This window comes from Falco biarmicus, chromosome 9, assembly GCF_023638135.1.
Source record: "Falco biarmicus isolate bFalBia1 chromosome 9, bFalBia1.pri, whole genome shotgun sequence".
Lineage (NCBI taxonomy): Eukaryota > Metazoa > Chordata > Aves > Falconiformes > Falconidae > Falco > Falco biarmicus.
Window position 1 is genome coordinate 20,433,094 of NC_079296.1, and position 12,538 is coordinate 20,445,631.

Sequence of the window (12,538 nt, forward strand, 5' to 3'; positions counted from 1 at the left end):
TATGTTCAAGTCAAAAAAACAACCTTATCACCATGAAAAATGAAATCAAGGAGTTGCTGCATTCCATCACAGTACAATTTTGCACAGAACTATTAGTGAGTTAAGTATTGAGAGATTCAAACGGAGTATTACTGAACTGAATAGAATACTGTAATTTAAAGTAACTTTTATCTGTATTTTGTAAGTAATAACAAATATATTAACACTTACTGTTAGAAGAAGAATATGCTTAACAATACTCACCTGAATAAAAAAAATACCTAAATGAAATAACTACAATAATATACATTTTTCTTTGTACGACCAGTTCAAAGCTAAACCTGGGAATTAGTACATTATCATTTCAGTGAAGGAAAATTGTAAGTGCTAGTTACCTGGCACTTTTAAAGAATATATAAATTCACTGTAGGTCTACAGTAAAAAAAAAAAAAAAAAAAAAAAAAGTTGTTTAAACATTTATAGTGCCAGTATACTAAGAACAATTATTTACTTAGAGAATTGGTTTATTTTTTTAAAAAATCTAGATTACAGTACCATTAAGGAAGTTCTGTTTCCAAAAATTATCAAGATTAGAAGCTTCAAGGGGGGGGGTGGGGGGGGGGTGGGGGCGGGAATAATAAATCACTGTCTAAAATTTATACATCTTACTCATTAGAACAAAATGAAATATGCCAACTATCAGTATACATCACCTGAATTATGCTATACACATGTAGCAGTATACGTAACCTAAATTTAATCTCATCTAAGTTTAATATTTTATTAAATAGGTAAGAACAAATATTTGGGCCAAATTTTCCAACACAGCTATAACGATTTAGACAACTACAGAATAAGGTGACTGTACTTATATTTGTTGAAGAGCTTCAATTGTGCCACGGTTTTAATGTCAGAACTACTGATATTAATAGATAATTTTGCTTAGAATAAAAAAATATCACAAATATAAAAAAGAATAAAAAAAGGAAAAAGTATAAGCTCTTTGCAGAGTGTTGTCTCCTACTCTATGTTCCGATGACTGCTGATAACAACACAGCCTAAGTCACGGCATCAAATAGCTTCCTAGAAAGTCTGAGATGCTATACTATGATTCTCTGTGTTCACCCAACTTACCAACGTTTTTGCACTACTATTTTGAAACTATTGAGAGTACTGGGATGCATTAAACAGCATAACCAGCCAGAGAAAAGATGTGATTATGCCTCTGTATTTAGCACTGCTGCAGCCTCACCTTAAGTATCGTGTGCAGCTTTATGCCCCATGATTTCAAAAGGATGTTGAGGTACTTGAATGTGTCCAGAGAAGGGCAATAAAACTGGTGAAAGGGCTGGAAGGAATGTCCTGTGAGAAGTAGCTAAGGACTTTGAGTTTGTCTGCTTTGGAGAAAAGGAGCCTGAGGGGTGACCTCATTGCTCTCTACAGCTTCCTGAGGAGGGAAGTGGAGACAGACATGCTGATCTCTTCTCCCTGGTACCCAGTGATAGGACACCTGGGAACGGTTCAAAGCTGCGTCAGGGGCGGTTCAGACTTGACACTAGGAAGCACTAATAACATGCTTTAGCTTTTGGTCAGCCTTGAAGTGGTCAGGCTAGACGATCCTTTTAGGTCTCTCCCAACTGAAGTATTCTGTTCTATTCTAAATATTCTACCATAAAGGAAATTTGCTTTCTGCAACTTAATGCTGCAATTCCTTTAATTTTTGACAGGAGGAAGAAACAAAGTTTTCTTCAGCATAAAAAGTCCAGGGTAAAAACAAAAAATAATAAATGTTTAGAGGGATGTTTAAATTGTGTATGCAGGAGAAAGTGGAGGTGCAATTATTCATGGAAGCTCTCAATTAATGCCAAAAGATAAAGCTATTACAATAATCTTAAAGTTTTTGATACCTCTCTCCGTCGAGAAGCCCAACAGGTTTGTTTGATTTTCCAAACGACAGCGGCCACCAGCAGTAAGGATAAGAAACAACTGCAATTATAAAAGAAAAAAAAAATCATTGTAACATAATGGTCTGAAAAAGCTTATGTTTTTAGGGTATCGAAGGTAACAATAATACATGTAAGTGTGGGGAAAAAATTCCACAAAAATAGAGCAAAACTAAACTTTACCAGTATGACAAACAACAGTCAACCATCCAAGTTCAGAGTCAAAAGACAATGCACACCTCTGATGCTGTGGTGGTCTCCATAAAATGCTATTACTGTCTCCATTACCATAGGATAAGCACCGTTACAACCATCCAAATACCCGCAACAGTCTCAGCAAATATGCACTGCATGTTCCACATTTAGCAGACGGAAAAAAAGGGTGAACTATAGCAAAAAATGATACCAATTTACACTTCTCTCAGTTTGTGAATTCTGAATAATTTCTTGGGATGCAGGAATGATAAGTATGCAGGGAGTATAATTAGTTTGAGGAACCATGTTTCACATTACAATAGGTCTGTTTTATCAAATTGAGCATTTCTAAGGTGAATTGCCCAGGGAAAACATCCCAAAGGCACAACAGAAGAACTAAAAATATCAAAATTATTAAACTTCTGCAGTCCACAATCAGCATATGCCTTCTCACTTGCTTCAATATTCTTTTACCTGTAACATTTAGTCTTTAAAGGATTTTTGTAGATCTTGAACTCTCAACCTCTTTTAGTGGATTTCTGGATACTTGACAAAAGGCTTCTAAAGTTAACACCTAATGTAAGCAGTCAGAAGATCTTTTCATTTGTTAGACAGTTTTTTGTAAAAGTATCTGGAATTTCTAGCTGTGTGAAGACCTTTCAGACATGTTAGCGCATCTGCTGTACATGATGTTCTCAATGAATACTCCTGTAACTCCTGAATTATACCAGCTATCCATTATTTTTTTTTTTATACTAACAAGCTTCAAAATGTATTCTTTAACTAATATGGGAAATGCAAAGAATTCACTGAAGTAGTATAGTTCAGAGAAGTACTGCGCATAAATACAAAATATAATCATTATCCATGCAGTAACACCAATGTTTCCCTATACCATGCTGTAAACAGAACTGAAAATATGACCTAGAAGATACATCTCCAGAAGTAACAGCTCATGGGATTCATTATTTAACCATAATATAGAGACATTAGAAACTGTTTATGGCAACTATAGTTTAATATCGCTATCAAGGTAATAGAATTAAAGCACCAAATTCGTTCCTTGGTCTGCAAGCAACAGAAGCAGTCGTACCACTGAATATTTGATAAAAAAAAGTACCATTGCCCTGAGCATGTTTAAAAGTCAGTCTCCATAACACAATTTTCTTTCATGGTTAAAGTAATACAAATCAATATGGCTTTTTATCAGCATTTTATTCACTTAAAACACTTTTCACTGTGAGCTTTCAAAATCCTTTTTTATCAATTTCTTCTTTCAACACCCTTGAGAAAGCCTGCCAGAGTGAGGCCAAGTTTGAAAGGGGAACAGATAAAGTGGTTTGGGCATAGAATGCTCAATTAAAATTATCCGCTTAGGGTTTTTTTACTTAAGAGACTTAATTCTGTCTGTTCAGCTCCAAGAAGGCTAATTGTTCTGAAAAGGAAAAAATGGTTAAAGGATCTGTTTCTAGATACAAAGTTTGACTTTCCTCTTAACAGCCACTGTCAATTACCAGCATTTTTTTAGCAGTCTTTTAATGCTCTTTGGGGCTTAGGGATTTTTATGCAAAGGAAGATAATATTCTCCCTCTCCGCTTTTAAATATTGTGTTGAGCTTTTATTGGTTCCTGGCACAGAGCATTTAAAAAACAAAGGGACTTGGAATTTTGATTGGTTCGGATCGATGGATCAGAACAGTTCAGCATATCTAAGAACCATTCTGCCAATAGAAAATTGTTGAAAGAGTCAATGATCTGCAATAAAAGGATGTGAGAGAGCAAATGCTGGTTCGAGAACCTTGGGGAATTCAGAAGAGGAATCTCAACCTTATGCTTTCATGAATCTCAGCATAAATCATCTTTCTACATGTGTAGGAAAGGAACTAATGAGCAAGAACATTTTAATTGATACACCATTTTATTAACAGTATTTCTTACCAGAAGAGTTTCTCTTAAGAGTTTTTTTACAACAAAATATCTAAGTGGCACAAAGAATGTTATGACAGAAACTGATCATCAGAGAAAGTTCACCATTTTGTTTAATGCATTGCTTCAGTTGATGCACCGATTTAACTTTTTAAAATTCATCTTTAGCTGTCTCCCTCTCTTCAGTTGCCTTTGAAAGCAAGTAGAAGTTGACTGTGAATTTATATTTGGTGTCTAGGGAAAAGCAGAACAAAAAAATCCCACTGACCACCAGAATAAATCGAGTTTTTACAGCAGCATCTTTTAAGACTTTTAAACCAACAGTTGCTTACAAATACTATTTCCCAGAAGTGTTTTCCCTACTGTATACTGCACTGCCTAGCTGCAACTGCAACAGATGCTGAGGGGTAACATCAGGGTACTGACACATTGCTATAAATTAGCACGCTGTGCATGAAGTAAGGGTAAGCCATCTCATTTACTCTTCTTCTCCTGTACAGTCCTTTCAAAAAAACTAAATTAGGGACACATCAGCAGCTCTGCTTAAAGTTATGAACTCAAAGCTCCTGGAATTTGAAAAAGATTCATATTTTCAAGGGAGCTGGTCACAAGGAACTGAGAAAGTCTTGCACTCTAAGGCTGCTTCCTTATGACCAGAAACTGAATCTCTTTCCTTAGAAAATTCTGTCTTTCATATTTATTAACTTGTTGAACAATCCTCTTTAGCTAGTGAAAGAAAAAAACCTTGAGATTTCTGGCTGAAAAACTTCAGACAAATTGCTTCTGTGCTCTGTACATTAATGGAACTAGGTCACACATTGAACTTTCCTGTCATCAGTCAGAACATCACTTAGTTTATGTGCAAAGTCAAAATCAGAAATGAGTGTTTCAAAGACACACTTATAAAATCATATAAATCATTGGAAATTACAGCATTGATAATGTGAAATGTTTACTTAACACTTTTGTATCATCTTTTCTTGGCAAGTAAACATGAAAAATTTTACTTTCTTTGCTGTTTTGTTCAATATAAATAATCAGAAGGAAAAAAAGATATCAAAATTCATGTTAACGAAGAGAAGACACACAGAGAAAATAGATTTTGTCAAACTAACCTGGTTCCAGGCTGTGGTAAGATAATAGTCTTGGTTTATTTAGGGCAATAAAAATTAAAGCTGACTGCAAAGGATCTCACAATATTGAGTGACTTGGCAGTAAAACAAGAAAATGAAATTGCCAATGAACTGAAAGCAATGTGCACAAGGAAAAAAACAAACCACCAACCTCTCTAGCTACAAATACACGATGATAGCTTCTAAATTAGCAATTACCACTCAAGAAAACAGTCTTGAAGTCATTGCAAATAGTTCTTTGAACATATCAACTGAATGTTTAGTGGCAGTCAAAACAGCAAAGAGGATGTTAGGAGAGATTAGAAAAGGAATAAAGAACAAAACAGAAGCATTGGGATGCCAGTGCATAAATCTATAGTATGTCTGTATCTCGAAGCACTCATCACCTATCTCAAAAACACTAAGTTGAAGTTAAAGGTTATAAAGGAGTAGAGTCATCTTGGCTAGGGGAATGGAATCGAAGTAGAAATAAGCTCTTTTCAGTTTTGAAATAATAAGGAATTTGAGACATGATAAAGGTATTAACATCATCGGCAAATGGTATAACAGCAGGACAAGTACAGATGGTTGCTTTCCAGTCTCTCAGTATACTTCTTAGCTCCTTCTTGTGACAGATGTAAGAAATGAAAGCATAACCACAAATAGCATAGCAAAACAGAGATCAGTGCAGGGCAAAAGTAGTGAATTAGAAATTGGCCAAATGACAGCTAAAATCCAACTTTTCAGAATGGGACCAACACCAGAAAAGAAAATGTCTAGATGGGTTTGCAAGGTTCCTAGAGTATCAGATGTAGTCGGTTTTGACAAGATTCATATATAATTGCTGAAAGGTCCATGCATGATATAAAGACCGACAAAAAAAGACGGTTAATGGTAACAAGAATTCATACAGCTTGCCAATTGGTCAATTGTACCTATTCCATCAATATTTATGTATTTATTTATAAGTGCAATCACGACTAAGTTGTATTTATGAGGACAAGTAAACCAGGCCTCATTGACAGAGCAAAGAATATATATTCCTCTTGGAATGAAGCAATTTCAAAAATAATCTAGAGAACAGTGTGAATGACCAGCTCAGTAAGAATTGTTGCTGGGATGCTGAAACAAAAAGGGTTAAAACAATCTTAAATACTGAGGTGCACAGTGGTAAGCAGCACTTGGTAAGTTAATTTATTAATTTACTACAAATTATTTGCCAAAACAGATACTATCAGTCTTGTTCCTGAAATTCTGATAATTGCATGTTTTTAAAGGAGCTGGAAACTTGGAAAGAACAGAGAGAAGAATCACAAACAATATCCAAAGGTTGGAGAAATTTTTTTATTGACAGTGATTTAACAAGCTCAATCATTTCATTTTTCAAAAAGATCAAGTGGAGACTTCCCTACAGTGTGTACAAGCTTCCATGGGGAAAAAATACCAAGGCTCAGTCATCTAGAACAGAAATGCATGGTAGGAAACAATGGCTGGAAGCAGACACATTTGAACTAAACTCAGACATTATGATTTATTTTACTGTATCATAAAATAATGTTACATAGACTAAAAAAAGGAGATTTGACTATGCTGAAAAGAACCAGATAATCTAAGATACAAAAATGGAAGGAGCATAAACAGGGAGTACCAAAAATAAGTGTGCTTACACAGACTCATCAACATGGTCATAGATTTAGGTCCACCATTTCTGACTCCGTAGCTGAGGCTCCGAATGACATCCAAATAAACAGACAGATGCCTTTGCAATGCAGATGGCTTATGAAATGCTGACCCAGCGTGAATGACCTTCTGTACTTATGAATGTAAACCTTCCCAACAAGACAATTATCATGCTAAGACACATTTGAAACCACGGCACCCAAGTGTTTTCAGGATTTTGTAGTCTCCAGAACAAAGAAATGATCTGCCAGAAGATAACGGCATAGTTTTGCACAGTTGTTCTTCAAACCCTGTGGAAGAGACTAGGAGGAAACACTTAAAAAGTATGCTTGAAAAAAAGCAATTCATCACCAGTGGTGTGTATTACAGGCTAATTGAAGGTTATCGTCTTAGTATTAAGTAGGAGACAACTAACAATTAGTGAATGAATGAATTGAAGAGGAAGCCTTGAACATAAGTAGTTTATGTCCAACGCAGCAGAGGAAACTGGCCAAGGAAGGGCTGCAAGAGAACAGGGTGTAGCAGTAAGGTCTACGCTAGACAGACGATCTACCCAGAAGGGCTTTGGATAGTATCAAAGAGAAGTAGAGAAAAGGAAAACTGCAAGGAATAATTATAACCTGTGTAACTTTTTGCAATTTACAGATAAATTTTTAACTTTCAGAGGTCGTATTTAGATATATTTAGTGCAATTCACAGCCCTGGCTGAGGAGTGAGAGGTAGCCACTGTTAGAAAACCACAACAGCTACTCTTAATGGAGACCCCAAAAGCTCAGTCTATGACATCGGAAGTGTTATGGAGAAACTGGTCAGATTAATGTCTACTGATGGGTGCTTAAGCATAAAAATATCGAATATACCTCTGACAAGATAATTTTACTCTTTTTAAAAGGACTTGTGATAAAGAATTTCATCTTTCTAAATGAAGAACAGTCTGTTATCTTAAACACGCACAATATTAAGCAAAACTTTTGTTTTACTTTATAAAGTGAGAAACTGAGAAACTATTTTCTTCGTGTGTGTTTAGGAGGCAGACTGAAAAGCAGCCGTAAAGGGAATTGGTGGATGTGCAGCTGCTTGGTACGTGCAAATTAAAATGAAAGCTGTAGATTAGCTTTAAAGAAACTCAAATTACAGGGATAAACGCAGGGGGAAATTTGTGAAATGTAACAGTCAGTATGGTTGGACAATATGAATCAATTACACATTTGTGCCTTAAGCTCTATGACTGCATTACAAACACACTATAGAATTCCTTTTTATTAAATACATATTAATGCCTGTAAGTTATATATTATAACAAAAGAGTACCTGTGTTAAAATGAAACAATTTACTTATTTTTACAGTGATGGAAAAAGAACTGTTTCATGAATTGCATATAAATATTTTAAGGATCAATATTGTAAATGGAAGGTAAACAGAACAAAACAAAATGTTCCATCCTTTGCTGTTTCTTTTCTCATTCTTTTATTATTTAACATGCAAAGAGAAATCAAAATGTCTGAAAATGTATGTAAATATTCAGGCATGAATAATTGCTGTTTCTATTATTTTACTTGAGCCACTAATTTGCATAATAATTCAGTAAAGATTCCCATATTGGTTGAAAGTAAACACTTTACCTTAAATCTAGTATGCTTTTAATTCTATTAAAATTAATAATTGTGTGGGATTCTATTTCAAGGACCCATCGCATTTACTCGTCTTACAAAAGGGGACGAAGTACAGCAGCACCATACAGCTGAACATGGGGCAGACCCCTCAGGCTACCCCGGTTAAGCCCACCTTGGGAGCAGCACACCTGTTTGTCAAGACCATTCCACCAACTCACAAGAACGCCAGCCGTCTGCTAGCCGGACTGCAGCACCACACGGACACAGTTATACTGTCACCATGCCCAACAGCACGTGGCAGACATCCTTAAACCCCTAGGGGAATGCCTGCACTGCTGGTTTAGCGTGGATCTGGAACAGGCTTCTGAACGAATCCCCTGATTTTCACCACTGTTGTGCTTTAGATCATACCGTGGAGAAATTTTGGAGCTCATGATGCAGAAGCTGACCTGGAAGACGTGCAGTGCACACTCCAGATGCAAAGGGGCTGTCAGTCTGCAGAACTAAACTAAAGCTGGTCCAAAGTGAAAAGCTGACAAGGTGCCTGTAGTGTGGATGTCAGGTCCTCGGCACCATTTTGCTCAACAGACGATCTGTTTGTCCACACTGCTTACTAATAGAGACAGAAACACCCAAAGATTACTTTCGTAAAGTTATTTAGATGCGTAGCAGTCTCACTGACTGCCCACACATGTATACTTACAGATATTCTAAAAGCTTTTCCCGAGTATTTTTTTGAAAATAAGAGCGGGCCCATCAAGGCAACTACTGCTTAATTACTTGAACCTTGCTGTGCTGAGTAAGGCAATAGTTAAATATCCTTCCAGATCCACAAACCTCTTGCCTGTTGATATCACTTTCTTTTCCAAGAGCATAAAAATGTACGCTTCACTAAACAGCAACCTTAACAGCAACCCTACACTGTATTAACAATGTTTCTCCTTCATAACACCAATGGAATTTTTAAACACCAACAAAAAATACTAGTCTTCAGTAAAAAAAACAACCTGATGACAACAATCTTTTAGATGTAGACACATGCAAAGAAAACACCTCACGTCTACGTTAGTGTTTTTTAATTAATGTTGCAAAAGTTTCCTAAGAGATCGCGTATACTGTTTTTCTAACAAATGTTTTCTGACATATTATTTACTATCTTTCTATTGGCAAATAGAGCACATTTTAATTGATATGTTATAAAGCAAGCACACTTCTAAAATAAAAATTGAACAATTATTTTCCTAAAACCATGACTTTGAATAGCAATTACTGTCACAGCAATTGATTTCTCTCATTGTACTTGATAAGAGCATTGTGTTTATGATTATGATGTGCTAGGTTCAGCCATCCTTACTTGTGTTAACTAATATACACATGACAAGCAGCTCCAAAGATTGCAGCAAGATTAGCTGAAGTACAAAGCATTGTAAACATAATATTAGGAGTCTGATATGTATGAGAGCAGTATAAATTTTTTTCATGTTTTAATGATTAATTAAATTGCTCTGAATCACACAGCTTTACAAACACTGTTATAAGCAGGAATATTTCAATAATTAGCAATTCTGAATGATCCTGGGAAATGTTACAGTTCCAAATTAATTGGGAAAAGACTTAGAGGAAAGTCATCTTGGCTAGTCATGGACTGGGACATGTAGCTTCCAGTCGGTAGCAATGCGGTGTGTGGGGTCAGGGGAATAAATCTTGGTTGACCGTGTGGAGCTAAGACGTACCAGCCAGTAGTGCTTGTCTCCTGGTCTAAGAGGGCACTGGCTGCTGCATCCAGTGAAAGACTGCCTGCTAAGCCAGCCCTACCATCTAGGTGATTCGGGAATGTCCTTCCCTTACTCTTGCTAGCTGAAAGAAATGCCACCAGCACCTCCATGCACTGGCTGCACCCCACACTCCATCTTCTGGAGCCGTGCAGCTAATGGCTGGAACATTTCCCTCTTCAGCTACATATATTTTATTGCTGCACATACCTAAATACGGCAGGGTTTTTTCCCCATCAGCCTAGTTCCCATTCTGAGTCAGATTTTTCCTGCCCCTGTTGTTTTAACAAAGCAATAGCTCCTGAGCTCCAGCTTTCCCCCCATAGTTTCTCCACAAAAAAAAATAAATAATTCTCCAAGGGAAATTTAACTGAATTGTGAAAATTTTAATTCAAAAGCCATACAAAAGCTTCAAGCCCTCGGTTCTTGCTTTCCAGACTGTAAAGCAAAAGAACTGCCTGAATATGAAGTAAATTATCTACAATGGTATTTAAAAGTTCACATATTACCAAAAATCATTTAAATGCAAATTTTAATTTATTTACATGTGTCTCAAATTGAATTCACACAAGTTAAGCAACACCTTTCAAGTTCATTTGAAACTAATTACATGGATAATTCTTCTTATCCAGATGACAGTGATTAAAAATGTTATTTCTGGATGCAGTCCCGAAAATACATACATTACCATAAATAAATCTTGCATGAAGTATCTCCTGAAAGTCACATAACTGCCCCTAAAATTTGATAACTGCCCCTAAAATTTGCTTCTCATGTCTACAACTATCAACCTTATAAAAAAACCACAAAAGAATAGCAGTAAATATATATATACATATATATATATACACACATGTATATATATATATATGTGGCCTTGTACTAATCTGCTTCTCCCAGGCAGAACCCTGTGTTTGGTAAAAATGCATTGTAAAGGATATCCACATTAGATTTGTTTTACCATGTCAAGGTTCATTAACAGCAGCAGCATCTGCTCAGAGATGCAGTTCATAAAATTACTGACCAAGGTTTTCAATGAAGATTTACAAACATTACAAGGGCATAATGGCAATACCTTAGCTCATGAATTAAAAAATACATTCATATACAGAGAGTCAATTGAAAGGATTTTTCTTTAATATATGCAAAACTTCTTAAAGATGGCAATAGAAAACCTGTATACCCTTTTCTGCGGTTCACACAGCACAGCAATTGCCATGAACAGCTCTGCAGGTATAGAAAACACTAACACATAATTATTCTAAGGTGAGAAAAGGCTGGCACTGTACATAATAGGGATCAGAATTTAAAATAAACTGTTAAATGGTATGTGCTTTTCTATTTATTTCAGTATTTAACATATATTAAGAAAAAGAAAAGAAAAAAAAAAAAAAAAAAAGGAAAACCAAAGGAAAAGGTTTCAATGATTTCAGATTTCTACATTTCAACAAAGTGTTCTTTGATGCCAGCCTAACACCTACCAGGCACCGTCAATGCAGACCCAAGTTATACAACAGGAAACATCAAACCTTTGTGAAGATTTCTACCTAATATCAGAGCAGTTCTTTTAACTGAGGAGAACAGGAGGCCACATCTAAAGAATTTACTGTTCCTGCTGTAGGAAAATGCTACCGTTCTTATTTTCATGACATCTGCCTCTTAGAATCACACACAAACGGAATACTTCTGCTTGGAAGCAGATGTAACTGCTACTGATTCTCACTTAGAATAAAATAAAAGGAAGGAGGAAGGCTGGGACGGAGCAATGGATAGAGTGCTCAGGCTCTTAAACAAAATTCAGTTCAGAAAGTACATCAACACATTCTTTTTCCCTGGTAGATGAGATGTTGATCAGTGATAATCCCAAGCTTTATAAATGAAATCTTTTCAGAGACAACAGGCTAGGGGGGACCCTACTCCCACATAATAAATTCCTAGTTTTCTGTACATTAGAATCAGAGAGTTTGGATGTTTTTATGAAGGAAAGAGAAGTTTGGCAGATCAGCGTAGCAGATCTTTCTACAGAATTTCATCTTCCACAGAAGAGATGGATATGAAGATGAAAATTTCCTTCTGTCTTGAGGGACTGTTATTGACTATGGCAGAAAGATGGTAAAGGGATTCCTCAGAAAGGATCTTATTCCCTGGTGTTATGAAGAAATATACCTGGAAAACAGGGATATTGTAACATTTTAAGGAAAAGAGCCCTACTAAAATCTCAGAGGCAGTCTAGCTTTAAAGATATAATTTAACTGCACCACTACACCAGCCACTGCAGGAGGCACATTCACACATGAGCAAATAATCTCAAAAGATAT

General features: G+C 36.0%; 1 protein-coding gene across 2 annotated transcripts in view; it reads right to left on the reverse strand.

Annotated features, from left to right (window-relative positions):
- ATRNL1 (attractin like 1) overlaps window positions 1-12,538 on the reverse strand; it is a 525,478-nt gene that overhangs the window by 229,280 nt on the left and 283,660 nt on the right. For both annotated transcript variants that reach the window (XM_056352650.1, XM_056352649.1), the window contains exon 26: window positions 1,887-1,965. In XM_056352650.1, the coding sequence (XP_056208625.1) occupies window positions 1,887-1,965 (79 nt within the window). The remainder of the gene's footprint in view (window positions 1-1,886; window positions 1,966-12,538) is intronic.